Below are 27,160 nucleotides of genomic sequence, written 5' to 3'. Positions count from 1 at the left end.
GCCATACGGCCCTGGAGACACTGGCCTTTTTAATGGAGGCTTCTGGCATGGCCTAGCCTAGAGCTAGTTTCTGCCTGTCAGACTCAAGCACCCTTCCCTCGACCTGGGTGTGTTCTGCGCCCTGGCTCTGGGCTTTGTCAAGCCTGGGGTTTCTGACTGCCTCCCTCCCTCCCCGGCCCCCGCCCCAGGCCAGCATTCTTTCCTGCACATGGGGTGCCTGCTGTGCCTCCTGAAGCGCCTCTTCGGCCAGGAACTCACCTAGTGGGGTGGCTGCCCTCAAGGGAGGGTGATGTGAACAGGCCAGGCCCCCCTCATGGGGCACCGTGTGGGGGACACATGAAGGGTCTCTGTCTCAGTAGGAAAAGCTCGGCTGTGAGCCCCACGGCCTTCTGGAGTCATAAGGGTGAGAAGGCGGGTCCAGCAGCAGAGGCGCATCTTTACTCTGCCGTGTTCCTGGGGACTGAGCCCTGGGCAGGGGCGGGCGGGGCAGGGAGGCTCCCAGTTGAGGCTGTGTCTCACTCGCAGAGGAAGTCATGCTGGCCGAGGAGGACAAGAATGCGGAGGAGAAGTCCCCTCTGGATGGTAGGTGACCACTGTTAGCACTCCGTGCCCGCGAGCCGCGTGCGCATGCTTGCATGTGTGGTGCCGTCTGCCGTTCTGCCGGCAGCTGCACGGCCGCCACCTTCCGCGGGGTCCTGGGCAGACCCGTTCTGGAGGTCGCCGCATGCTCCCGGGCAGTTGCGTGCCGTGGACCCGAGTGGAGGTAGCTGGCGGTGGGCTTAGATAGCACACCTGCCGAGGTATCACCCGGGGGCTCAGAGGAGTCTGTGCTCACGGTATGGACCCGAGAGCTGTGTTCTCCAACATGACGCTTTACATGTGCATGTGTAAGCTCATGCGTAAGTCCACTGCAGTGAAGTAAAAGTGGAAGTCCTGTTCCTCAGGCTCACCCACCACATCTCAAGGGTTCGATAGACATATGGGGCTAGAGGCTACTGTACTGGTCAGCACAGATGTAGATCATTTCCATCATTATAGAAAGTTCTATTGGACTGTGCTGCTTCTAGAAGCTTTTAAAGTTCAGGTTTAAACCAAGTTGTATCTGTGTCTAGAGCTCAGGGTGATGTGGCTCCCAGATTGCCACGGAAAGCCTCTTAGCACAGCCTGGGGCCGCTAGGGCGGGGATGAGGGCCAGAGTGGCCATGGTTACTGGCCTGGCTACTGGCACAGTCCCAGTGGCAGGACAGTCGTCCTGTTTTCACAGCCACTGCTGAGGAGAGGGCCAGAGAGTTTGGCTGTGTCCCCTGCGGCCTCAGCTGGACCCACATCTGGGGCTCTGCGCATGTCTGTGCTGGCCCCTCTGCAGACCTGACTGATCTCTCTGGCCCCAGAGTGGGCCGCTTGGCAGTGGGCCACAGTCCTGACCTTGTCCTTACAGACGTCTCCTGGTCTCCCTGGTAGCCAGGCCTTCCCCACTGACATCATCGTGGAGGAAAGGGAAAGTGGCACTCCCCTCACGATTCCTTGTCCCCTGTGCTCTGAAGACTGAGAGGGGCCCACAGGGGCCAGGATAGGAGATCCCCAGGAAGATGGTCGCAGGCTCGGCTGAGATGCACCCCCGCCCTGAGGCAGTCCCCTCCCCCTCCCCTTGTTTAAAGCAGTGTTGAAGAGAGCAGCCACCAAGAAGAGCCGGAATGACCTGATCCATGCCGAGGAGGGGGAGGACCGGTTTGCAGACCTCTGTGCTGTTGGTGAGTCTCTTTGGTTCCTCCTGGCCTGTCCTGTGAGTGGGTACAGGAATTCCCCTAGCTTCCGGCCTGTCCCCTGGGCCCCCCAGCCCTCTGGCGCCACCCTCCTTCCCTTCCTTCCCTACCGCTCCCACTCCTGTGTCCACCCTGATGGCAGGAGGTACAGTGCCCTCTGCCCTCTGCTGTGTGCTCAGCATTTTTTCCCCTGGTGCAGGCAGCAGAGTGAGCGGTGTGTTTGCCCAGTGCTTCCTGCCCTTTCCCATCGGTGCAGCCCCGGCTGCTCTCGGCTCTACCACCCCCAACGTGGACACAGAGCCTCGGGCCGCACCCCGTAGCTGAAGGGCTACGTGTGTGTTACTGACCGTAGCGACCGAAAGGTTCTGGCTGTCTCTCTTCCCAGCCCCTGTCTGTCTTCCACGCTCCTGGGGCCTCTGGCTTCATCCCCTTCTTCTCAAATGGTAGAAGAGAGATTCTGGTTGCTTTATCACACAGCTGTTTTAGTTCCCTTCCTCAGTCTGGTACCAGAAGTGCCCAGGCCTTTTCCCACCAAATGCCCTGTTACTGTGCATTCTGCAGCAGAAGAGGGCTGAGCCAAGGGCCTCCACCTTGGTGGTTGGAGACAGGCCTGCATGGCAGTGAGCTTCTCACTGAGGCACCAAGTCAAGGGGTTGCAGGCGGACTTGGTCTCCAGCTGTCCGTGAGCAGGCCCGAGTCCGAGGTCTGCTTCTCATTATGTGGTTGCATTTATTTGCATTTATGACACAACTCTTTTTTTAAAAAAAAATTTAAATGTGCATTTATCTTAGAGAGACATGCAGACAGAGTGCGAGCAGGGGAGGAACAGAAAAAGGGAGACACAGAATCAGAAGCAGGCTCCAGGCTATGAGACAACTCTTTGATGAAAGTTACTTGTGTATTTATCTGTCAATCAGTCTGTCTCTGTGTGTCTCTATCTATCCATCCATCAATCAATGTGTCTGTCATCTAAGTATCTATCTATCATCTGTCAATCATCTATCTATAATTCAATCAATCTAGGTATCTGTGTGTCTGTCTATCATCTATCTTTTCTGTCTTTTTTTCCCCACACAGCCCAGTAAACCCATGTCAGTAGCTTGGGATTTATCCCTGTTTCTCCACACATATCAGATATAATACACATTTGTATCACACACACATGCATGTAGACATGCACACATACACACATGTAGAGTTTTGGGATCTATTCATGTTACAGATAGGCTTTCATACAAATTTTTCTATACCCTCTGGAGACCACTCCCCTCTGCAGTGTAGTTCTAATGCTGTCTTGTCAGTGGCTGCATGGTGTTGCACAGTATGGATTCACTCTAATTGTTCAGGGGCTCTCCGTTGACGGCCATTCATTTATTTTTAGGTTGTTTTATCTTCATCATGAGCAGCGCCACCGAACAGAACCCTATAAGCAACCGTCCTTCCTTTCCAGTGCTTCTGTCCCTGCAGGCAGATTTCTGGGAGCTGGGCACCGTGTCGCCTGCTAGATGTGCCCCCCCCCCCCCCCAGTTACATGCCGTAGCTACTTTCGACTTTACCTTGACGCCAACTTGATGATGTTTCCTTGGAGCTGTCGTTCTCATTTCACTCATTACTAACGATTTTGAGCTCCTTTTTAAAAGTGTTTGCTTCTGATTTGAATTTGGGTTTTGGTGAGTCTTCATATACCCGTCCATTTTTCCGTTGGGTGGTTTGTGTTTGCTAGTTAATAAGAGACTGATGTGTGTTGTGGATCTGAGTTTTGTTACAGTTTTTACAAATTTATCACATGAATGTTGTATTTAAATAGTCCCCTTTATTCCTATTTTACTTAGAGTTTTTATTCTGATTTTTTAAAGTCTACAGTTTAAAATAATTTAAGCAACACATAAAGTACCCGTTCTTCAAGGGTAAAGATAAAACTGTGAACCCATCTAGTAAAGAAATAAAAAGAACTAGGACCAGTTTTATAAATTATGCCTTACGAGGAAATTTTACATTTTCTCAGCATTTCAAACTCGTTTCTATAGAGTTGCCTGTAGTTTCTCTTACAGTTCTTTCCATCTCTCCTGTATTCAGCCCTTTGTTCATTCACTCAGCAGATATTTATCAAGTGCCCCTGACGTGCAAGTAACTGCTCATGGCTCCGGGGCTATAGCACTGAACAAAATGATGAAGCCCTTCATCTTCTGCTTTTTCTAGCCCGGCTGTGGCATCAGACCACGGGCAGTAGAATAGGAAGAGCACACAGCATGTCAGTGCCACCTCTGGAAAAGGAAAAAATCGAGAAGGGCGGGGGCTTGGAGGGTTCGGGGGTTTTGGAGTTTTAAAGAGAAAGGCCACACAAGGCCTCCCTGGAAAGGTCGCTTTTGAGTAAAAGCTGAAGGAAGGGAGGAGGTCAGGCCCATGGAAGGGAACATCCAGGCAACACGTGAGAGGATCCTGAGGCCAGAAGGAGCGTGGCACTTGTGGGGACTGTCTGGGAGGCCAGTGTGGCTGGAGTGGAGCGCTGTGGGTTTCGGGGGAGCAGTGCCACGGGGTTAGGGTTAGGGTCGCAGAGGGCGGGGCCCAGCAAGGACTGTGGCTGCTGGTGGGTTTGCAGAGCAGAGTCGCTGTCCTGCTCCAGTTGGGGCGCAAGAGATCCTCAAGTGCAGGAGGGCCCGATGCGGGCCCATTTAGAGGCCACTGTAGGGATCCAACCGGCAGTGGCTGCCATGGAGGTGTGCAGTGGCCAGATTCTGGATACATTCTGAAGACAGACACACAGGATTTGCTGGCCAGCTGGATGTGGGCGTCAGAGGACTCGGGGCGGCCATGTGACTCAAGGAGGGGCACTGGGGGCGGACTCCCAGAGTCTGGGGAGCAGCTGGAGGGTCAGTGGGGGTGTCAGGTAGCACCTGTATGTGGGGGTCTGGCGGTCAGGCGGTCAGGCGGGAGACGTCGCACAGTCGCTATGAGGGTGTTTAGGCCCTTAAAGCCGGCTTACATCCTGCTGACTCTGCTTCTGCTTTTTCTGGTTGTTGGAACGTTTATCTTTGCCTTCTGTTTTATTAATTTGGATTGTGTGGGGTGAATATGTATTAATGATCATTTAAAATAACCCTGGTTTAGGGGCGCCTGGGTGGCGCATTCGGTTAAGCGTCCGACTTCAGCCAGGTCACGATCTCGCGGTCCGTGAGTTCGAGCCCCGCGTCGGGCTCTGGGCTGATGGCTCAGAGCCTGGAGCCTGTTTCCGATTCTGTGTCTCCCTCTCTCTCTGCCCCTCCCCCGTTCATGCTCTGTCTCTCTCTGTCCCAAAAATAAATAAACGTTGAAAAAAAAAATTAAAAAAAAAATAACCCTGGTTTAGATTTCTTTTCTTCTATTTTCTTTTTGTTTTAAATGTCATTACTTTCTTTTGTATTTTTATTATCTTTGTATAGTATTTTGATTTACATATTATTGCTTTCCTAATTTCTGAAAATGTGTAACTGTTTCTTTTTCCTTTCTTTTTTACCCGCAAAGGCACTGAAGGCTGTGCCCCACCCCTGCATACGGCTTTGCTGTGATGGCCTCCTTTTATGGGCTTTTCCATCGTGGTTTCTTTTCTTCACTCTCAGAAGGTGTCTGGGAATCTGCTTCGCTCCCCACAAATTTCTCACTTTTCTAACCCACAAACAGCCGTCTCCCCTCCCCTGCTCTCATAATTAGAACCATGCTTCTTTACTATTTTAGCCTGTTTTTTATTTTTACTTATTTATTTATTTTTACCACCCTTACCACTGAGATGCATCATTTCCGTGAGGAAATTGCTGTATTTGCCATCTCTCTGCCCCTATTGGCCCCGAAGGTCAAGAAGATGTGGCCTTTGCAGTGTTTTCCTCTTCTCCCTGCCAACTCCTGGTTTAGAGAACTTTGGTGTTTGTAGCCCTAGGCTGTCACTAGTCCCGTGGTCACCCCAGCTGCTTAGCACGTTCCCAGAGGTGGGTTTGCTTTCAGCCGTCCTCCAGCCACTACCCCATAGACCTGGCTCTGCTTCCTCTCTGTCCTGTGCTTGGCCTGCTTCCCCGAGGCATGTGTGTCGGGGGGACCCTTGTGAGGGAGGCCTGTTTAATGGCTCCTCCTGCTGCTCTGTGGTATCGCCCTGTCCCCTTCTTTCCCAGGGCAGATGTAGCCTCGGGGGGCTGGAACTCTCGTCCTGGGTCAGAAGTTCCTTCTCTGCCCAGCATCAGGCCCGGTGGACTTTTCCGCCTGTGGGCTCAGGCCTTCCTTCACCGAGGCTTCTTCTTTCCATGTGTGCAATGACTTCGTCTCCTCGCCGTGCTCGTTTTGTGTCCCGACTCCCCGTCGTCCGTGCTCTGCCCCTCGAGGTTTCTCCCCTCGGTTAAAACCCACTTGTGCTGCACCCTCCAGGCTACTCGTCTGGGCTTTAAGAGTGAACCTCCTTTCCTTTCATCTGCTGAAGGGGATTTTATTTTTTCTCCAAGAAGTTTCTCTCTTTTACTTTTATTGTGATTGGTTTGGTGCCGCACACAAGTCCTTGGGATTCTCCCGATTTCTCCTCCTGGGTGTCTTGCAGGGCCGAAGGATCACGTGCCTCAGGCCTCAGGCCTCAGTAGGTTTGGGCGTGGGGCTTCACAGGGTGGAAGAAGCCATGGGTCTCCTGGTGCCCAGCACCCCCTTTGTCCTTCCCTGTGTGCTGAGGATGGCTGTGTCTTACGTGCTGGGCTTGTCACCCCTCCATCCGCTGTCACTGCTGCTGTTGACTGAGCCCAGGTGCCAGGCCCCGTGTTGTTGCCCTGACTCCTACATGGCCTGCGAGGTCCAGGTTCCCTGTTTCCTATTTTCTTTTCTTTTTTTTTTTTAATTTTTTTTTTTAACGTTTATTTATTTTTTTGAGACAGAGAGAGACAGAGCATGAACAGGGGAGGGTCAGAGAGAGGGAGACAGAATATGAAACAGGCTCCAGGCTCTGAGCTGTCAGCACAGAGCCCGACGCGGGGCTCGAACTCACAGACCGCGAGATCATGACCTGAGCCGAAGTCGGCTGCTTAACCAACTGAGCCACCCAGGCGCCCCCCCCCCCCCCGTTTCCTATTTTCGAGTGAGGACTCTCCAGGCTGTGTGGCATGTATAAGGCCCTGTGCGTAGGGCAGGGGTGATGGGGGTTTGTGTTTTCATGGCTTGTTGTTGAACCTCACCTTCATTACCCCGTGCTGGTGAATGCAACAGCAAAGCCGTTTCTCCTGTGTCCCTTCACTGGCCTCTGGTAGGCTCACCAAGGGCGAGAACAGAGCTTAGTTGTTCTGTCTTCTCTCTGCCACTCAGGGCCTGGCGCAAAAACTCTGTACATGTTTGTGGAAGGAATGGCTGTTAGGCAGGGCTGGCGTAGACTTCTTATTAACAGTGAACTCCCTTAGGGGCATGATGGGAAGAAATGCAGACATTGTATGTGGTCACGCATTGTTCACACGAGTGCTTAACTGTGACGTCATTTGCAGGTTAATTTAATTCTCGATTTCCCCTAGCTTGACGAGATCGGATTCTTGTTCCTTGAAATAAGCCTTTTGGTTATAAAGAATACGTGTTGATGAAGCTAAACGTGGAAATGCAGAGTGCTGAAGAGAAGCAGCCTCGTCTCTCATGCTTTTCCCCTCCCAGAGCTATGATTCTGGATTTGGCATGTGTCCATGCTCACTGCAGACCCCTGCTTTTACCAAAGACCTGGGCTGGAGTCACTGTCCAGAGCTGACCTGAGCACACGGTGGTAGCTTCTTGCTGAGAATACTGTCTTCCGGGGCCTGTGCCCTTGTCTTCAGAGACCCAGGGCCCAGAATTCCCTGAGGCACAGCATGCCCTGTATAGTGGTGGCCTGGGTGTCCCTGTTCCCTGACCAAATGAGAGGCTGGCTGGTCTCTGTCCTGGGTGCTGCCAGGGTTCCCTAGGAACTGAAAGGCAGTCCCTCATGTCCAGAGTGCTAGGGCGTCTGCTCCATGCCCTGTCCCTTGGACTGTGTGTTAGAGGAGGGATGGGTGGGGCTTCAAGAGCCAACTGGGGATCTGTGGTTTTGTGCACATGTGGCTGTGGAAACCGCTTTGTGGGTATTCCTTTGATGAGTGAAGATGTATGTGGTTGTCTGCATGTGGGCACAGGTGCAGGATGAGGGGGGGCAGGAGTTATGACAAGGAAGCATTCCTATGAAGCTTTTGCATGGTTAAGGGCTCATTGGTTCTTGCTGGGCATGGTCCAGTGAGCCAGGAGGTGGGGGCCATGGCCCCTCCCCTGGAGAACTTGCTGCTTGTCTCACTGGCCACATGTGTGTGCACAGAGCAGTTCACACAAGTCACGTGTCCCCGTTACCCTCCTTCCCAGAGTTGCCCTGTGTGTGTTCATAGGAGTGTCTTCAAGAATGAGATGCTCAGGGTGTTGATGCGTGCTGTGCAGTGTGTGTGTGTGTGTGTGTGTGTGTGTGTGTGACTTTGCTTCTAAACGACTCAAGAAGTGGTGGGGGAATCTGCCTGTGTGGGTCTCTGGACAGTTCTGTGCGTGGCTCTGCCTGTGTGTAGGTCTCTCCATGTCTGTACTACTCTTGCCTTCCTCCCTCCGTGCCCTGTTGCTGCTTTTGAGGAAGGAGCGGGTGTGTCTGGTTGTGGCCTTGGCACTTTGCAGCCCTCAGTGAGGCTGGCCAAGAGGTTTTGTTGAATGAGCTATCTCTGACTAATTGGCAATGGCTGGTGTGTACTGTCTGGAAATGGACTGGGAGGCTGTGTCCTGGCTTATCCAGGAGGCTGTGATAGAGCAGTGGCCTTCAATGGTCTGGGTGGGGTGTGGCATCCGGAGTGCCAAGAATTTGCCACAAGGGCCCTGTGAGGTTTCTTGAAAGGCTGGCTGATGGGTCCTGGCCTGTGGACCCTTCCATCTGAGTCTGGGGCTGCGTGTGACAGCATCTCCCATCCTGATGCCACCGCTCAGTTTGTAGACAAGTCTCCAGAGGCCTCAGGGCCTGTCTTCATTTGAGTGAATCCAAGAAAACACTAGCCTATAATGCTGTTAGTGTGCTGCTGAGGGTCTGGGTGTGCACACACACATGTGCAAATATATAGAACATCACATGACAAACACACACTCCATACCCTTCCCCGGGGACTCCATGCCCAAGCTGACTGGTTTTGAACAATCGGAGGCTCACACGTGCCCAGGCTCTTATTGCAAAAACTAAGAGAACCTGATGCACTGCAGAGACACAGCCAGACCCTGCACACATGCACACTCACGGCCTCTAAGCGCCCACGAAGACTGCTCACTTGCTCATCAAGGGGTGCATGGGCTTTGAGGTGAAAGCCTGTGGGCCTGTCCTCGCAGCGATTGCAGCCTGGTCTGGGAGCTGGGTGCAGAACAGGTCAACAAGCCAATACTGGGGCAGCTGGTACGCCGTTGTGATTATTGTTGGGGAGCTGATTTCAGATGGAGTGCCCAGAGAAGGGTGTTCTGTGGAGGTGACATCAAAGTCCAGACGTGGAGCCGAGAAGCAGCCAACTGTGGAAAGAGACCAGCAGTGGGAAGCATTTCATGCTTAGGTCACGGCAGAGCAGAGGTGGTGTGTGTGTGGAAATGGGGGAAAGCCATGACAGCTTTGTGTGCAAATGTTGCGGAGAGTTTGGTGGGCTTTGTGGGCCATACACACTCACTCTGCCTCTGTACCAGAACAGCAGCCATGGACCAGACGCAAACCAGGGAGCTTGACTGTGTTCCAGGGTACTTAAAAATAGGTAACCGGTGGTTGTTGGTCCCTGAGTTGAAGCAGGAGGGAGGGCCAGATGCTGCATGGCTCTGTGAGGCCCCCGGAGGGGTTGGGATGGCCTGGGGGCATTGGGGCTGTGCTGCTGGAAGGTGGCTGAGGGGTGCTGGGGGCCATCTGGAGCCTGGTAACCATGGAGACCACCAAGGCTCTCGGTTCCCCCATCTGTGAAATGGGGGTGGGGTCCGGACCTGGTGCAGGCGGGTGCGGCGCAGGGGTAATTAGCTCAATGTCGGTAGCACACCGGGTCTGACCCATGGTGTCTGTGATCAGAACCGGGGCCCCTGGCTAGGTCTGGGCTGGGGCAGGTGTCCTTGAAGATGTTTTCCTGTGGGAGATACAAGTTTGAGATGGGAGGGGAAGCGTGTCCTCGAGGCTGCGTCCGTGGGGCACACATCCATGGAGGGAGAGTGTGTCTGGGGGTCTGGTGGTCTCTGCATGTCCTCAGTGAGCTCCTTGTTCCCCCAGGATCCCCCTTCGCCCGCGCCAGCCTCAAGAGTGGGAAGACAGAGAGTTCGTCATACTTCCGTAGGAAGGAGAAGATGTTCCGGTTCTTCATCCGCCGCATGGTGAAGGCACAGAGCTTCTACTGGGTGGTGCTGTGTGTGGTGGCCCTGAATACGCTGTGCGTGGCCATGGTTCACTACAACCAGCCGCAGCGGCTCACCACGGCGCTGTGTACGTAGCTGCAGCCTGGGCCTCCCCCTCACCTCTTCCCGAACCACCTCTGGTCTGCAGCCTGGAAATCCCGGTTCACAGCCTTTTGCCTTGGAATGCCCTGGGTAGGACCCCTGCACAGACCAAAGTGCCCCCAAGGGCATCTGCTGGGGCCTGAGCTCCCCATCCCAGGTTCCAGGAGGCCTAGCTCCTCTGTCAGTGTGGTGGGCAATGGTGAGGGTCCAGGGCACCCTGGGGGGAGGTCGGTGTGATGGGTGGATGGCCCTGTGTCCTCCCTTGGGAGGGCTTCAGACCCATGGAACAGGGCACTTGGCCCCTCATTCCAATCTGGCGTGAGGCTGCAGCTCGCTCCCTGGACTCCTGAGGAGAGAGTCCAGGCTTCTAGGGCCCTTTTGGCTGTTTTCATTTTGCTTTTTGCTTTTTGCATCCGAGTGTGTCTGTGACCAAGGCTGACTTACCTGTGGGCCTACGGACAGACCGTGAGTCTGAGTCATGACTACCTGGCCCTGGCTACGGTTCCAGGGAGTAAAGGAGGAAGGTGGCTGGGGTGGTTGAGGCCCTTTGCCCCTCTCCAGGGACCAGGGCTGACCTTCCAGGACCAACCCCTCATACCCTAGGGCTCTGCAGGCCACGGGGAGCCTAGTCTCGGTCTGTCGTCTCACCTCACAAGGGCCCTAAAGATGAAGACTCTCCAGTGGTTTCTGTCTTCCGGTTAGAGCCCCCACCTTCTCGTTCCCTGGCACCCACCCTGCCTGGTATCTGGGGCTGATCTGGACACAGGGCCTGTTTGGGGCTTCCACCAGGGCCTTGCTCTTGCCACGGGAGCCCTGTATGCCTGAAGCCACCCTGAGGTGGGGTGGCAAGACCATCTTTTTCCCAGAGAAGAACCCTCCTAGATCCCTCCTGGCCCCTGGTGCAGCAGCCACATTCCCCTCTTTCAGACCACCGAGGCCGGTCAGTTTTAAGCAGGAGCTTGGGCAGTTCTGGAAGGGTTCTTATGAGCTCTAGACTCTGATGGCTCCACAGGCCACTTGAAAATATGGGTGGGGGTGGCTGTTGGGGTGGGACACTAGGCTGTAGTTTCCCAAACTTGTACTGAACTCTCCTGTTGTGTCATGGGGAAGAGCACAGAGGCAGCAGAAGCACAAGGGGCCCCGTGAGCTTCTAGCAGACAGTCTGGGCCAGGTCCCCGGGAGTGAAGTTCAGATGCAGTTTGTGGAGGCGCCTGGGCGGCCCAGTCGGTTAAGCGTCAGACTCTTGATTTTGGCTCAGGTCATGATCTCACGGTCATGAGACTGAGTCCCAAGTTGGGTTCTGTGCTACGTGTGGAGCCTGCTTAAGATTCTCTCTCTGTTCCTCTGCCCCTTTCCCGTCCTCTCTCTCTCTCGAAAATAAATTAAAAAAAAAAAGAAAAAAAAGAAAAAGAAGCAGTTTGTGTGCATGGAACTGCCCGCTGTGGCCCCTAATTCATGTATCCTGGGGCCTGTCGTTTGGTGTCTTGGGACTTTGCTTGGGACTGAGGTCAGTATTTCCCTTGGTATCACCTCAGGATGAAGTTTCCTCACCCTTGGGGGTTGGGTAGGGACCCAGGGAGATGGGGCTTCCTCTTAACTTGGCCAGCAGTGCAGCTGTTCCCTGGGTCTTCTTAGCCAGGCCTTTCTTTCCCATGGAAGAAGCTGGTGGTGCCTAGTCAGTGTTGTGGGATTTGCCACCCGCGTGGGCAGGAGGCAGCCATCACGGCCTGGTCGTGTATCTGCTGTGCAGGAGCACAGGGCTGAGAGTGTCCAGGTGCTGGTCCAGGCCACAGGCATCCCTGGCCGAGAATCTTCCCCCTTGCTGCTTTGCCTTCTCTGTCGCTCCCTGGGAGTTTCTGAGTCCCTTGGCTTTACCTAGGGAAAATGGCTGGCGGGAGCAGTGGGGGTATGCTAGGGTCTGCACACCTCTGCTCAGTGCCCTGCACTCTGTTCTTGGTGGCTGGGCTGGCGCTGAGGAAGGCTGACCCAGCCAGGTAGGGCAGGTCTTACAAGAGGCAGAGCAGAGGTAGAGGGGGTCCCCACCAGGACTAGCTCCATTGAAGCTCCCTAGGGGGCTCTGGCCTGAAACGAGCTACCCTGAAGAGCGTGGGTTCTGTGCACCTTGGCTGTCGGTCCACTCAGGAGCCACCCCCGGTGTACCACCAGGACCCCCGAGACTGAGGCTTGAATGGTGAGGAGGGAAGGAAGTCCTGCCATGCTCAACTCTGTAGCTGGCTGTTGGGCTTTGTCATCCTGTGAGCCCCCTGGTCTCACAAGACCCTCTTGACCTCCCTCTCCAATGTCCCTCTGTTGTCCCAGCACACTGTCCTCTTATTATGACATAGAAGACTGTTCAAATTCTCTGCCTCTGCTCCCCTTTGTGGTGTGAACTCCTGGAGAGAGGGGTCAACTCTGTCTCCTCTGCAAGCTCAAAGCAGCACCAGTGCCTGTTAGTTGAATGAATGATTCTGGAGTGAACGGCTGAACACCCTTTCTTGGCCTCAGAGGGGAGGCTGAGCATATGAAGTCGGTGGGTCTGCTCCTCAGGCGAGCAAAAGGGCAAGCAGGACGTTGGGGGTTTCTGTGCCCAGTTGCTCCCTTTCTCTGAAAAAGCCTCGCCGTTTGTCAGGTTCCGTGCTAGTTCCTTGCAGTGCCCTCACTTGGGTCTGCTGGGAGCAAGATCAGTGCCTGGGCAGCTGTAGCTCCAAGGTCTGTCGTGTGGGCAGCTGGAAGTCCCATCTCTGTGGCCTCTTCTTCCAGGCCCTGACCTCTTTTTGTGGGGTGCCCCAAGGGGCAGGGGCAGGGGCAGGGGCAGGTGCCTTTGTGACCCTTGTGGAGGGGCTCTGGGGCTCGGTGGCCTTGGATCTTTGCAGGTTGCTGTGGTATTCCGAGCTGGACTTGGGGGCAGGGTAGCTCCCTACTGCCCCTCACACCTGCAGCTCTGCACAGCCAGGACCAGGCGTCAGTCATTCAGGCCTGGCTGAGGTGGGTTCTTCTGCTTAGGTCAGCGGGCATCCACACCTGTGACACTGGCTTCTTGGCTTCTCCAGGGGGTCAGCTTTGCCTTCTCATTACTCATCCCGTGCCTGGCTGGGGTGCCTTGGGGATTTTTTGGCTGGCTTCAGAGGCCACGCTTCTTGTGGTGAGTTGCTTACAGGAGCTGATTACCCATGTACTCAAGCCATGGAAGGTGGTTCCCTACCTGAAACCTCGGGCCATGCGGGCCATGCGGGCCATTGCATATCTCTCTTCGGGCAGTGGGGCCGGTATCTCTGCTCCTCCAGAGTCTGGGCTGTTGCCCATCTGGCCCTGACTGAGGCATCTGGGGCTGTATAGTGTAGCACTTGGCAGAGAGCTGTGGAGGAGAGCAGATGCCAGTGCCCATAGGCAGGAGGTGTGTGGTCCCGTCTTCTGTTGTGTTTTATCGAGAGCTGCTTGAGGTCCAGTCTCCCAACCAGTCTGGATGCCAGAGGCCCCAGGAATGCTGGGCTGGTCACTCTCCAGTGACTGCACTTGGGGAGGAAGATCAAAGACAGTGATCTTGTTCTGCCGTCTGGAATTATTGGTTTGGCCAGTGGCAGAGCCTGGCTGGGCTGCGTCTCTTGTCTGTGGCCTTGTGGAGCTTCCTGACTGCCTGTTGTTTATTGCTCTGACACTGCCTGTTGCTCAGGCTGGGTTAGGAGTTGTGTCTTGTCTGTGTGCCTGGGATTCTCAGCATGGCCCTCATTGCCAGTGTGGCCCTTAAAGGTCAGCAGAGCTGGTGGCGGGACTCCTGGGCCGGGGCAGGCCCTGCTTGCTGCTGCTGCAGTGGGGCCCAGCCTGAAGGAAGGTGCGCCACCCATGGGAGCCTCTGTGGGACTCAGAGACTGAGGGGGTGACATCCTCCAGGCCCCCAGCAAGCGTTGGCGCCTCCTGGGAGCCTCATGCTGGCCAGGCCTGGGGATGCTCAGGTGGTAGGTGAGCACATGAACAAAGTTAAAACCAAATAAGATGATGCAGGGACCCTGAGGGAGGTGTCGGGAAAATCCTTCCGGAAAGACGGGGTGATTCTGATGAGGAGGCTGAGGGGCTCCACTGTGATTAGAACATGGGGTGGGGAGCAAGCCTGAAGGCATCCAGCTTCTCCATGGGGACCCTCTGGGGAGTCCTGTGTGGCCCTAGAACTCACTCCTGAGCCCCATCCCAGGATCTCTCCTCTTGTGGAGGCTGTCTTTCTTTGTGTGCTATAGACACTGGGCACGCATCCTATTTCAAAGTGAAAGAAGCATCTCTTTGTGCCCCTTCCAATCCCAATCTATTTGCTATTCCTGTCCTGGGCTGAGATTTCTGAGCTCAGGGGCCACAGACCAGGCCTATAGGGCTCAATCCTGGAAAGGCCCAGAGGTCTTGTCCTCCAGTCTGGGCTGGAGCCAGGTGGGAAGAGGCTGAGAGCTAATCCCCCTCTTCTCCGGCTTCTCCTAGACTTTGCAGAGTTTGTTTTCCTGGGTCTCTTCCTCACAGAGATGTCCCTGAAGATGTATGGCCTGGGGCCCAGAAGCTACTTCCGGTCCTCATTCAACTGCTTCGACTTTGGGGTGAGTAAGATCCTCACCAGAGATGCCGGCTAGGGGTCCAGGAGGGTCTAGCTGTATCCTTGCTTGAGAGTGCACACGGCCCCCTCCCACTAAGCTGTACCCAGTGTGAGCTGGGGTCTGTGCAGCAGGGCCCAGGTGGTTGAGGGTACTGTGACCCTGTGTGGGTCAAAAAGGCTTCCTATAGACGGTGAGGGGCCTTTGACAGAGGGGAGGCCTGTCCTTTTCGGGCCCTGACTTATGGGGGTTCCAGCCACAGTCTATTCCCCACCTGTATGACATCCTGCTTCCCATCCCCGACCCTGTCTGTAGGATCTTAAGATCACTGAAGGTGCTGTGACCCTCTGTGTGCCTGGTACAGCAGTCTTTTAAATGTGCTGCTGTCCCATGGAGGGCTCAGTGTCCTCAACAGAGCTCAAGGGGACTGTGATGCTGAGTCTTTACTGTCCTACAGATCTGGCTGTGGGCAGCTTGGCACATGATTCAGGGGAGGACTGACAAGCCATGATGGTCCAGCCCTCCTCGTGGGCCCGGCCTGGGTCCCTTCACCAATCTCTGTAGGTCAGGGAAGTTTCGAAGGCAGGTGTTCCCAAGACTCACTGGGACAGAGCCCAGGAAGTGGCACAGGCCTTCCCAGGCCAGCAGAGCATGTGGACACCTCTCTGGTGCTGAGCCCAGAGCCCAGGGAGGCGTTCTGACCCACTAGAGGTTGTCAGTGAGATGTGGCAATGCCCTCCCCGAGCGAGGCAGGCTCACTCACACCTCTGCAGAGTTCTCAGGAGCTGGCGGGGGGGGGGGTGGGGGGGCCCTAAACGTAGGCAGAAGTAAAACTTCAACTTGAAAATTCAGTGTGACTTTGACTTTTTCTGTCAGTGGAGTTGATGGAACATTGTGTCCACGGCTTTGTTAAGCCTTCGCAAGGACTCCCACTTTGTAGATGAGTAACTGGAGAGGTGGTGTGCTTGGCCCAAGGCTGCCCAGCTACTTTGTGGGGGAGGCAGCGTGGACCCAGGAGTGCTGGCCTTGGAGCAGCGGGTTTACACCACGCAAGGCTGCCTGATCTCTGTGGGGAAGGAGGGGTGGTGGCTGCCCAGGGCGTGCTTTGAGACATGGACACCTGCGTTTCTGAGACACTCCTTCTTGTCCTTTGCCTTCTTAGTTACAGGGAAAGGCTGTAGTGTATAATAGGCCAGAGGAGATCCAAAGAGCTGAAGAGCTTTCAGAGAACCCTTAAACTTGTCCTTAAACTTGTAAATGTGTTTGTGTCTTCTGGTTTGAACTAGCTGGATCCCAGGACATGGAATGACTTACACATAAGCTAACAGATTATTCCAAAGTTTAGCAGCATATAGCGTGTCTACTGGGTCACAGTTTTCCAGATCAGGAGTCCAGGTCTGGCTTGACTGAATGCCTGTGGCCCAGGGTCTCTCAAGGAGGTCACAGTCCCGCTGACAGCTGGGATGTGGTCATTTCAAGCCTGGATGAGGACTGGAGAATTTGCATTTAGGCTCATCACATGGCTGTTGATAGGACAGGACTCGGACGACCGGCCTCCAAGCTTGCTCACATGGTTGGTGGCAGGCCTCAATCTCGGTCTCATAAATGTCTCCCGATGCTGCTTGAGTGTCCTGATGACACGGCAGCTTGTGACCTGACAGAGAGACTGAGAGTACCCAAGACGGAAAACACAGGAACCCAGTCTCAGAGAGATGACCCATCAGTTTTGCCGTATTTTATTTGTTAGGAGTGGGTCACTTGGCCCAGCCCACATTTAACAGGGGTGGGGGATATTACCCAGGGACGTGAAACCCAGGAGGCAAGTGTCACTGGGGGCCATCTTAGAGGCTGCCTGCCACAGTCCACCATCTGGCTCCCAGTGATTCTATCTTTCCTAGTGCAGATACAGCCACCTCCTCCTGCTTCCCCAGCCACATCCCATCATGGCGCCAGCTCAGAGTCTAGGGCCTCATCGCCCAAATCAGGCCAGGGTGGCTCCTCAAGGACAGCTGCTCGGTCCCTCGCCACCCGTGGATCTGGTGAACTAAAGAGACGAGGTATCACCCACATGGTGGTGGGATGGACTTGGGTACCTGCCGTAGACAGTCATGTTCAGAGGGGACAGCAGGGTGCACAGGGAGTCCCTGGCCCATAGCAGTTCTGGAATCCTGCTGGGAAAGTTTGGAGACACGAGGATAAGTTCTTAAGGGCTAGGAAGCCCCTTGGGCTTTTTGTTTTAGCCTCTGTGTCACCTTTCTTGTTCCAGAAAAGATAACATATGTTTTCAGCTAGACAGTTCTCTCAGCCTGCTTCCTACCAGTAGAATTTTGGGAATCCAAAGGCCTATTTTTTGTCTTGTACTGTCTCCGTCTCTTTCAACCCAAGCTGGTGATGTTCCTGCATAACTAAGTCTTCCCAGAGCATCGTGTGTATGTCATGAGTCTTCCTGGAATTCACCCCATTTGACAAAAGCTGTCCCTACGCTAGCGATCGGCCCTTCCCCACTGGGTGCCCGTGCTGAGCGGACTGAGACCGGGGCACATTTGGGCCCTGGAAGGCTTGCTGCTCAGTGGGCTGACATGCGAGGTTCACCTCTATCTCCGTGGGGCTTCACATGGGACTGAACGGGGCTCTCAGGCTCCCGCAGTGTCACAGTCGTGCCCCTGCCCTGGCTGTTTCTTTGCACTGTGCCGTTTCCTAATGTGGCACTATTTGCTGTCTGGAGAAGGGGAGCATTTCAAAAGCGGGCACGTCCTGGAGGACGGCACTTCCCTCTGCGTCTCTCTCTTCCCACCCTGACTGTGCAGCAAGAAGACCCCGGCAGCCACCTGCAGACGCCTCGGAGGCCTCCTGGTTCACATGGCTCGCTTTCGTCTTTTCACATAACCGCGGGCGACCGTGTGGCCGAACTTCCTGGCAGTGCACAGCAGGGCTCCCTGTAGTTTCTTGCCAATGTCCTCGCTGTCCCCCAGACACCTATGTGAAGCGTTCACACTCCCTCCCTGTCCAGGACCCGTGGGTAGTGTGTTGAGGGCGCTGTGGGCTCTCGCTGACGTGCTGCTCAGGGCCCATTCTCTGGCTCCAAAACCCCGCCCACATCGTAGGGCTTATTGTAGAGTGTGCTCCGCTTCTGTCTCCAAAACGCGTATTGGTTTTTCTCGGTGTATAACAAGTCGCCCCAAAGCTTAGTGGCTTAAAACAACAAACACTTGTTATCTCTCATCTTGGTGGGTCGGGAGTCACCGACTCCCGGTGGGTCGGGAGTCAGGTGCCACTTGACTGGGGCCCCCCAGCTGTCACTCTGCCACGAGGCTGCAGTCACCACAGGCTCTTTGGAGGCTGGGAGCTCATGCCTAAGCTCTCGCTCATGGCCGCCAGGCCTCAGTTCCTGGTCACGGGGGCCTCTCCTCATGTCCCACAACACGGCAGCTGGCTGCCCGCAGCAGAGCTGAGAGCATGGAGAAGGAAGCCAGTCTTTGGAACCGAATCTCAGAGGTGACAGCCCGTCACTTCTGTCACATTCTCTTTGCTCAAAGTGCGTCACTAGGTCCAACCCACCCTTGAGGGGACAAGGATATTCAAGGTTGGGGGAGACACCAAGTAGTGGGGAATCACTGTGGGCCATCTCAGGGGCCACCTGCATCAAGAACGAATGGGAACAAATTCTGAGGGTTAAGGGAAGACAGAAGTGCTGGAAGACTGGCAATAAGAATGTAGCTTTGGGAAACGGTGCTCACCAGCCCCAGACAGACATCTGGAGGCTGCGTGTGTGCTGTGAAAAATTGGTAGAGGTGCTCAGGGTCGCCAGGGACAGGTGGTGGCAAGCTGGTCCCACTGTAGTGCTGCCAGCGCCACAGCAGGCCCGTAGGCGTCGGGCTCCCTGGTGTTCTCTGACCCATGCGTTTGTGTTCGACGTGAGAGAGATGCAGAGGACGGCTGTGCGTTTGGGATGGCCCACAGCTTGTGCACCTGCCAGCACAGACGTACGGGTTAGTGGACCGCGTTAAACTGTACAGGAGTCTCCAGTCATGCCTCAGGGCCCTGGTCCTGGCACAGTCACCAGGTTCTCGGTGCCTGGGAGAACGTGGACGTCAGGCTGATCTGATGCGGAGTTGGTCAGGAAACCAGTCGGCCTGCCCTCCCTCTACACTCTGTGTCCCCCTGGTATGCACGGGGTGGGCACGTTGGGGCGCAGGTGAGCACCAGGACAGGTGGGCGCAGGAGCTCAGTGTGAGGCGTGTACCTTGTGCTGCGGATGCTGGGAGTGATCCCGCCGCACACACGCGGAGACGCTTGCCCGCACAGGCCCGTGCGTGACACTCGCGTGCGTGTGCCTGAGGCCGACCCTGTCTGCACCACAGGTCATTGTGGGGAGCATCTTTGAAGTGGTCTGGGCCGCCATCAAGCCGGGAACCTCCTTCGGGATCAGCGTGCTGCGGGCACTCCGGTTGCTGCGGATCTTCAAAGTCACAAAGTATGTCACTTGTGTGCTCCTGGGTGGAGGTGGGGACGGGGAATGCAGGTCACGTGTGAGACTGGTCGACACAGCATGCTTGTTCCTAGGAATTCATGGTGCTGGCTTTGAACTCAGCTGTCTGGAACCTCTTTTTATGCTTATAATAATGGTTTAAATACAAAAGATGGGTATAAAACACCTGCCCAGCATGGCTGTGTCTTGGCCCTGGGGGCCTGTCTGTCCTCAGGGTTGTTCCTGACTTGCCGGCAGGATTCCTAGTTAGCCTGCTCCTCACAGTTTCATACCGTCCCCTCTTTTGAAACCAGAGTCCCATCTTTCAACCTTCAAAGTGTTACTTTGCTTCCTAGTTAAAGGGGAAATAGAAGCCATCAGATGGAAGTTTTTTTTTTTTTTTAATCATCCTGGCCCCAAATCTGCCCACCTTCCCTGCAGCCCCCAGAGAGGGAGGGAGGCCTCAGCTGACTTTGACCTTGCGACTTGAACCCCTGGTTCCCACACGGCTCCTGTTCCCAGGCCTGCTTTCTCCACCGTGTGCCTGACTTTGTCCTGTTTAGGCTGTGGCAAGAGGACAGTGACAGGCCTGTGTGTTCAGTTCTATTCCACTTGGTTCTTTATGTAACCCTGGACGCGACTTGCTGCATTTTGTCTCTGAGGGGGTGGGGCCCATGCGGAGGTGTGATGTAGTTATTGAGTGCTGGGCCTCTGTGCCAGGGTTCTAGTGGTGGGAAGACGGGGAACACCTCACCCACAGCTGTCTTTCCAACAGCAAAGGCTGCCGTGCCCTCAGCTGGTCTTAACTGTGGCCACACAGCACAGCAGGGACCTCATCTACCCAGAGTTTCTGGACTCCTGTGCCATCAGTTTGTAGCCCACACATGCTCCAGCATGGATTTCCATGCAGTGTCCCCCGCAGCCTGGGCTCTAGGTCACCCCTCCAATGGCCTCTCAGGACCCCACTGATCTCCCCAGGGTAGATGGGAGTTCTTTTGGTCTTTTCCAGTCTGTTTCAAATCCAAACCTAAGACCATTTGAGGACACGATGGTGTCACTGCAGGAGAGTTTTGGGCAAGAGCTTGGCCTAGATGGGTCCACAAATGCCACTGGATGCCTCGTGCGGCCTGGTGTCAGTCCTCTGTTGCTTCCATGTGCATTGCTCTGGGAGGTGACTACGAGGTCTGCCTTCACCTTGGCTGAGGGGCCTGGTGTCTTAGGGGCTCCACTTCCTTCTGGAAACCAGACGGCCCCTGTCCTGAGGTGGGCCGGCTTTTCCAGAGTCTTCCAGCCCATCTTCTGTGAACCCTTGAGTGCCCTAAAAGAGAATTCATGAAAGACAGGTGAGCCTCTGTGACGTTGGCACCATTGAGGGCCCAGGGATGCCCAGGGGCAGGGTGCGCACAGGTGACTGATGTCTGTCCTGCCATCCCCACCTTTCCAAGGTGGTGGAACGGCATGTGCAGAGGCACAGAGGCATGTGGCATGTCTCCAGTGGCTGGGGGCCATGTGTCCTGGCCTCTCCTGGGGAGGAGCTCTCCAGATGCTGGCGTGGGGTTGGACTCCCAGTCACTCAGTGAGTGAGCTGTCAACAGCCAGGCCACCAGCAGACTTCACTGGGGCCTGTGTGCTTGGGTCCAGTTGAATGAGAGGGACATGGTCTCTGACCTCCAGGAGCATATGAAGAGTGCGACGGAGGGGTGGGCATTGTGGGATGTCAGGAAATGGTCTCGCAGTGCTGCCCCCCTACCGCATGCTGTGTCCCAGACCCTTGGTGAGAGGGCATTGAGAGGGGCATTGGCACCGGGCTTACACCACCCATCACAGCGCTGAGGACCTGCTCGGTGCAGGCCAGGGGGCTGATTATGTTCTGGTGTGGCTCATTCTTGACTTGTGGTCTGAGCCCCCGCTCAGACATCCGGAGGCTGCCTGGGTGTTGAGGGGTGGAGAGAGGTCAGACACCGTTCTGCTGGGCAAAGTGACAAGGGCAGGTTTGAGAGATGAGAGTGAGTCCAGCACTGGACACGGGCTCTTCACCTTCCCCCTAGAGCCCCTGGTGGAGGAATCTGGAACTCTAGAGAAGAGCTCTCGCTGCCCATCCAGCTGTGGGGCCCTTGGGGTTTAGAAGGTCTTGGAAGCCACAGGTGTGACAGTGAGAGTCCAGAGCGTGGCATCAGCGTGAGGGTCGGGCCTCGGCGGACATGGCCAGGTGCAGACAGACCCCATGTGCCCCGACAGGTACTGGAGCTCCCTGCGGAACCTGGTGGTGTCTCTGCTCAACTCCATGAAGTCTATCATCAGCCTCCTTTTCCTGTTGTTCCTGTTCATCGTGGTCTTTGCCCTGCTGGGCATGCAGCTGTTCGGGGGACAGTAAGTGGGTCCTAGGGGGCGTATGAGGCTGAGGGCCCCCGCTGGGGAGGCAGAGCTGAGCGCTGACGTGTTGCCCAGGCCCCTCCACCTGTCTTCCACCTGGAGGTCCCCCAGGAAGACAGTGGCTCCGAGCACACGGCCCATTCACAGCCTGGGACAGCATGGCATGCCAGAGTGCCCCTGGATCCTGATGAGCCTGCCTCCTCCCAAGACTTCTTATTTTCCTCAGGTTCAACTTTCAAGATGAGACCCCGACAACCAACTTTGACACCTTCCCCGCGGCCATCCTTACCGTCTTCCAGGTAAGGCTTCTGGTTCCCTCAGCTCTCCAGGTGCTGGGAAGGCAGCCTTCCCTGTCAGCCCCTTGCTGGTGCCTCAGCACAACCTGAACAGCCAAAATTTCAGATAGAACTTTCCAGAAAATAGAAGAGAACAAGCAGGAGATGAGCATAGGGAGGTCTCCAGCGTGTAGGCCTCCAGTCCCTGGGTCCCTGCCACCAGATCTAGGAACTAGTTCTGGAGGGAAGCTGGGTGCTGTGATGCTGTCCCAACAAGCATGTGTAGGTCCCTGGGGGACCCAACTGTCTAGTGGCCATTGGACTTCAAGCCACCAACTTATGTCTCAGCACCAGGACCTGGAGTCAAGGCTGTCTTTGATCCTTTGAGAATAAAACAGCAAAGCACTACCTAAGCTTCTCCCTCCTGTATGTCAAGTCCGGTGACCCTTCAGTTCTTTTTTGTGTCTGGACAACTTGGTCACCGTGACTCTTTGAGAAGCTCAGGCTCTTGGGCCATGTCCTCTGTGATGCAAACCTTGCATCAACTCAGATGATCTCTGCCCTCTCAGAGGGTTCCCTTTTGAAGGGTTTAGCACTTTGTCCCCTTGCAGGGCTTTGGCAGCCCTGATTCCCCTGTGGCTGTCCTCACCTGTAGGAGGATGCCAAATGTCTCTGTTGTATGAACCTCCTTGGACACCATGCCTGTGATTGAGCAGGGTGGGGTGGGTTATTGTTTTGCCCATGATGACTCTTAGGGAAGCCCAAAAGGCCATGTGTGCTCAGGCCAGGGGCTCAGCTTGGACCCTTGGTCTCTGGGGCTACCCTTGGTCTCCAGATTATGGCCTCTAGCAGCGGGTGGTCATGACCTTTCCTGCACAGTGTGATCTGCTCAGTGATAGGAAGGAGTGCCTTCCTCCTGTGTGTCACTAGGGCTGCCCAGTGGGATCTTGAAAGGCAGGCAAGGCGAATTGGCAGGAGTGTGTTCCAGACACAGTAGCAGGAAGTGGAGGCTGAGGGCAGCGAAGGCACAAGGTTTGTGGCAGAAGGACTGGGGCTGGCAGAGGCCAGGTTGGGTGGGCCTTCCTTGCCAGTCCCAGAGGCTTTGGCTAGCAGGAGGTGGCACAGGGGCTCCCAAAGCAGGGAGGTGATGTGATTGACAGGGCTCTGCTTTGTTCGGTTTATTGCAACAGAACAGAAAGGAGCCGAATGAGGCTCATGGTGCTGGTGTGGGATAGAAGGGAAGAGGAGGTCAAAGCTAGGGGAAAAGATGGCTCTGGTTTAGACCTTAGACCCCCTCTCGTCTGAACACAGCAATAGGCTAATGGATACATCTAGAAATTAAAAGGACCCAGCCACACAGAAAACAAACTGTGGGTTGGAAGTGGAACAGTGATGAGAGATGAAGAGACCCGGGCGCCTGGAATGTGGTCTGTGTGAGGCAGGCGGGCTCGGTGTCAGAAGCATCCATGTGGCACTTGGTGTGTGGCCCTTTGAGGGGCAGAGGACCAGAGCTGAGAGAGAGCAAATATGGCCAGAGGAGGCTGAGAAGATCTCAAGGGCAGACAACGGGCCAGGCCAGGCCTGTGTCTTCCATGGATGGTGCTGGACGGGGGCCTGAGACCCTAAGATGGGAGCTCCTGCTTCTGAATGGGGCTGGAGGGCAGAGGGAGAGCACATGGCCTCGTGGTGAACCTGTAGGCTGAACCCTGGTGAAGCTGACCCTACAGAAGAGGGCTGACAACATCTGTAGTCGGAAGGTGAGCTCACTGCTAACAAGACAGGAATAGCAGAAGAAATGCAGGCGACTTTGTGCCCAATGTGCTTGAGCGCTATAGAGTGTTAGAGGAAGAGCTCGTAACACATAACACAAAATTAAAACAAAAAGTACCTAAGAACCAAGAACAGGTTAATACAAAAAAGAACTAAGCTGAAATCCTAGGAATGCAACAGATAGCTATAAAAAAAAAAAAACCCAAAAGGTAAACTATACACTGGATATGACCCAAGAAAGGACGGGTGAGCCGGAAGATGTGGAGGAACTGAGCCAGCTGCACCATGTCGGGTGAGAGAGCCGACAGCAGTGTGGTTCCAGCCGAGTCCTAGAGCGTGTGTGTTCAGAGAGCTGAGCAGGGTGAGCGGAAGTCATGGCAAGCTTAGACATGTTGTGTTAAAGAGGAAATCTTAAAAACAACTCTAGAAAGAGATTCGCTACAGAAGAAGGACAGCCTGATGGCAGAAGGTTGGGGGAGTAACTTTGAAATACTGAGGAACAGCACCTGTCAGCCTGGAATGCCAACCCAGAGAGCCGAGGTTCAAGTGTGAGCTAGCACTGGAACGTTCAGATGCTAATACGGAGAGTCACTAACCCCCCGATTGCCGAAAGCACTGCAGACATGTATATATTTAGTAAAGCCAGTGACTTGGAAGAAAAAAAGAACATTATACTCACCAAGAAGAATTAAAAAATCTGAACTGTTTCAGAAGTTGAATAATTAAAAGCCTTCCCCCCTAAGCCACCATGTTCTAATTTTATGAGTGAATTCTACTAAATATTTAAGGAAGACATTATTCCAGTTTTATACACATGACTCCAGAGAAGATAAAAAGGAAGGCACCGAGCTCATCTTATGAGACTAGAATAACCTTGATATAAAAAACCATGACCGAATTAATGTGAATTTGCTTTATGATGAGTTACAGGCAGAGACTACAGGCAGGGGGAGTTGTCACACAAAGGAAACTTTTATTTGCGGTAAGTAAGGAGATCATGGGGAATAACTTCCAAAGCCATGACCCCCCATGTGGGGTGAGTGTGTTCCTTTGATATGAATATTCAGGAAGGGGAGCTTTTGTCAACATATATAGAGGTGGGTATATGGTCACTCATGCACGCTCAGGAAACATGCCTGTACACGCATCATCTGCTATGCTAGTGAGAGTTGTGCTCCACCTCGGAAGGAGATTTTCACATTAGAAAGAGGTAAAGGAATAAAGGCAACTGCCTGCCGAGGTGGGAGTTCGTGACTGAGCTCAAGCTGGTCCAGGCTGGCTGAGCTCTTCCCGTTATTTGCCTCTGAAAAGTTAAGGCTAACGTTCATGTGAAGAAGAAGGGCGGCCAGTGGGGGTCTTGCTGGTGACACAACTAGATAAGGATAATACTGAAATAAAAATATAGGTTGTGATCACAAACCCAGAGAGAGAAGGGAAACAATGACTAATCAAATCTAGATTTGCTTACAAATTATCATTATGATCAACTTGAGTTAATCCAGAAATACAAGATGACTCAACATTAGAAAGTCTGTTAGTGGAATTCATCATCTTCGCCGATTAAAGGAGTAAAAAACCCTGTGTGATCAGAAAAACACCTGAACCCAACAAGAGCAGAGAGTGAGAGAACAGAGAAGCAAGATTGGGAGATTGGTTCACTGTTGAGACTGTGTGGATTCATCATACTCTATGTGTGTCTGAAATACACTTTTTCTAAAAAAATGGAATCACGTGATAAAACCCAACATTCCTTTCAAGTAAAAACTCTTAGCAGATTATGCTGGTACCAGTGGTCGTAGTGCAGTAGAACAAGAAAATGTGAAACAATTTCTCTGGATTGGCAAGGAAGAAAGAATGTTCACAGCTGGAATATTTATATACACAGAAAACTTGAGTGTTGTAATTGCTGACAGTATGGGACAATTTGGTTATCCATAGAGCAAAACACACAATTGGATTCCTACTTTGCACCAGATTTGAAATCAGTTTGGATAGATTAAGACCTAAATGTGAAAAGCAAATTTGAAACTTTAGCAGTACATAGAGGAGTGTAATGGTACTAAACTCAAGGCAGGGGAAATCCTTCCTAAGATTGAAGAAGCACAGATCATAAAGGAAGAGTTTGACAAATTTGACTATTAAAATAGAAATTTCTGTGCATCAAAAGATACTGTACAAATGTTTTTTAAAAGTCATATACTTGGGGCATCTGTGTGGCTCAGTTAGTTAAGCATCCACCTTTGGCTCGGGTCATGATCTCGCGGTTCGTAGGTTCGAGTCCTGCGTTGGGCTCTGTGCTGACAGCTCAGACCCTGGAGCCTGCTTCTGATTCTGTGTCTCCCTGTCTCTCTCTCTGCCCCTCCCCTGCTCTCTCTCTCTCTCTCACACACACACACACTCTCTCTCTCTCTCTCTCTGTCTTTCAAAAATAAATAAACATTGAAAAAATGTTCTTAATGTCATAAACTTGGAGGAGACATTTTCACAGTATTAGCAAATAGCCATCGAAGGGTTAGTGTCCAGAATATATCAAGAACTTCCGTAAATCAAAAAGAAAAGACAAATAATGTGGTGGGAAAAGCAGAGTGTAACCAAGCATCTCACAGGAGAGGATGTTGGGCTGATGAATGAGCCCGGAAGGACTATTACCAGCGTTCCTAGCAGTCAGGGAGATGCAAATTCAACCCATCTTGAGATAGCCTGCCTGTCTGTCAGTTTAGCAGAAATTAAACCCAATAATACCAGGTTTAGAGAAGATGTGGAGACATGCGGGTGACTTTATGCTGTTGCTGGGCTGATGGAACCACTTTGGAAAGTGATTTCATAAAATCTAATAACTAGAGTTTACATATGAGTAGTTCCTGTTGTGGGTCTGTGCTCTGGAAAGTCTCCCACCCAACTGCACAAGGAGACACTTGTGAGACGTTGTAGCAACATTATTTATAATAGCAAACAACTGGGAGTCACCACAAAGTTCATCAACAGGAGAATCGATGAGAAAAGTGTGTTGTGTTATCTGTACAGCAGGAAAATGAATGACCTAGAATTAAATGTATTAACATGGATGAATCTCGCAAGTATAATATTAAGCAAAAAAGAATAAGATTCAGAATAATACACAACATATGATACTATTTAAATAAGGATGAAAACATGCAAAACAATATTGCTTATGGCATATATGCATGAAAGTATAAAAGCTTGTGTGGGAATGATAAATACCAGATTCAGGGTGTGCCGTGTCGCTGGGGGCTGGGCTGGGGGAACGGGAGGGGGGAGGGGGTTCCACTCAAGGAGTGCCACCTCCCTTTGAATGCTTCAGTTCTCAAGCCGGGGAGTGGGTACACGGAGGGTTGTTAAAATTTATTCATCATACCTTTCTGAACGTTTGAAATAGTACAGAAATAAAAAATAAAAGGACACAAAAAGATGAACTAAGTAGACATTAACCAAAAGAAAGCTGGTGTAATATTAACA

At 53.4% G+C, this 27,160-nt stretch overlaps 1 protein-coding gene across 19 annotated transcripts in view; it reads left to right on the top strand.

Moving 5' to 3' along the window:
* Positions 1–27,160, top strand: part of CACNA1B (calcium voltage-gated channel subunit alpha1 B) — a 192,032-nt gene that overhangs the window by 54,808 nt on the left and 110,064 nt on the right. For 15 of the 19 annotated variants that reach the window (XM_023243168.2, XM_023243165.2, XM_023243164.2 and 12 more), the window contains exons 9-15: positions 526–582; positions 1,659–1,751; positions 10,006–10,215; positions 14,691–14,803; positions 19,159–19,271; positions 21,504–21,635; positions 21,865–21,937. In XM_023243168.2, the coding sequence (XP_023098936.1) occupies positions 526–582; positions 1,659–1,751; positions 10,006–10,215; positions 14,691–14,803; positions 19,159–19,271; positions 21,504–21,635; positions 21,865–21,937 (791 nt within the window). The remainder of the gene's footprint in view (positions 1–525; positions 583–1,658; positions 1,752–10,005; positions 10,216–14,690; positions 14,804–19,158; positions 19,272–21,503; positions 21,636–21,864; positions 21,938–27,160) is intronic. The other 4 variants (XM_023243169.2, XM_023243167.2, XM_023243166.2 and 1 more) reach the window with 1 other exon arrangement.

This window comes from Felis catus, chromosome D4, assembly GCF_018350175.1.
Source record: "Felis catus isolate Fca126 chromosome D4, F.catus_Fca126_mat1.0, whole genome shotgun sequence".
NCBI classification, from domain to species: domain Eukaryota; kingdom Metazoa; phylum Chordata; class Mammalia; order Carnivora; family Felidae; genus Felis; species Felis catus.
The sequence above is the reverse complement of the archived record's forward strand: the minus strand, read 5'-3'. Positions and strand labels throughout refer to the sequence as shown.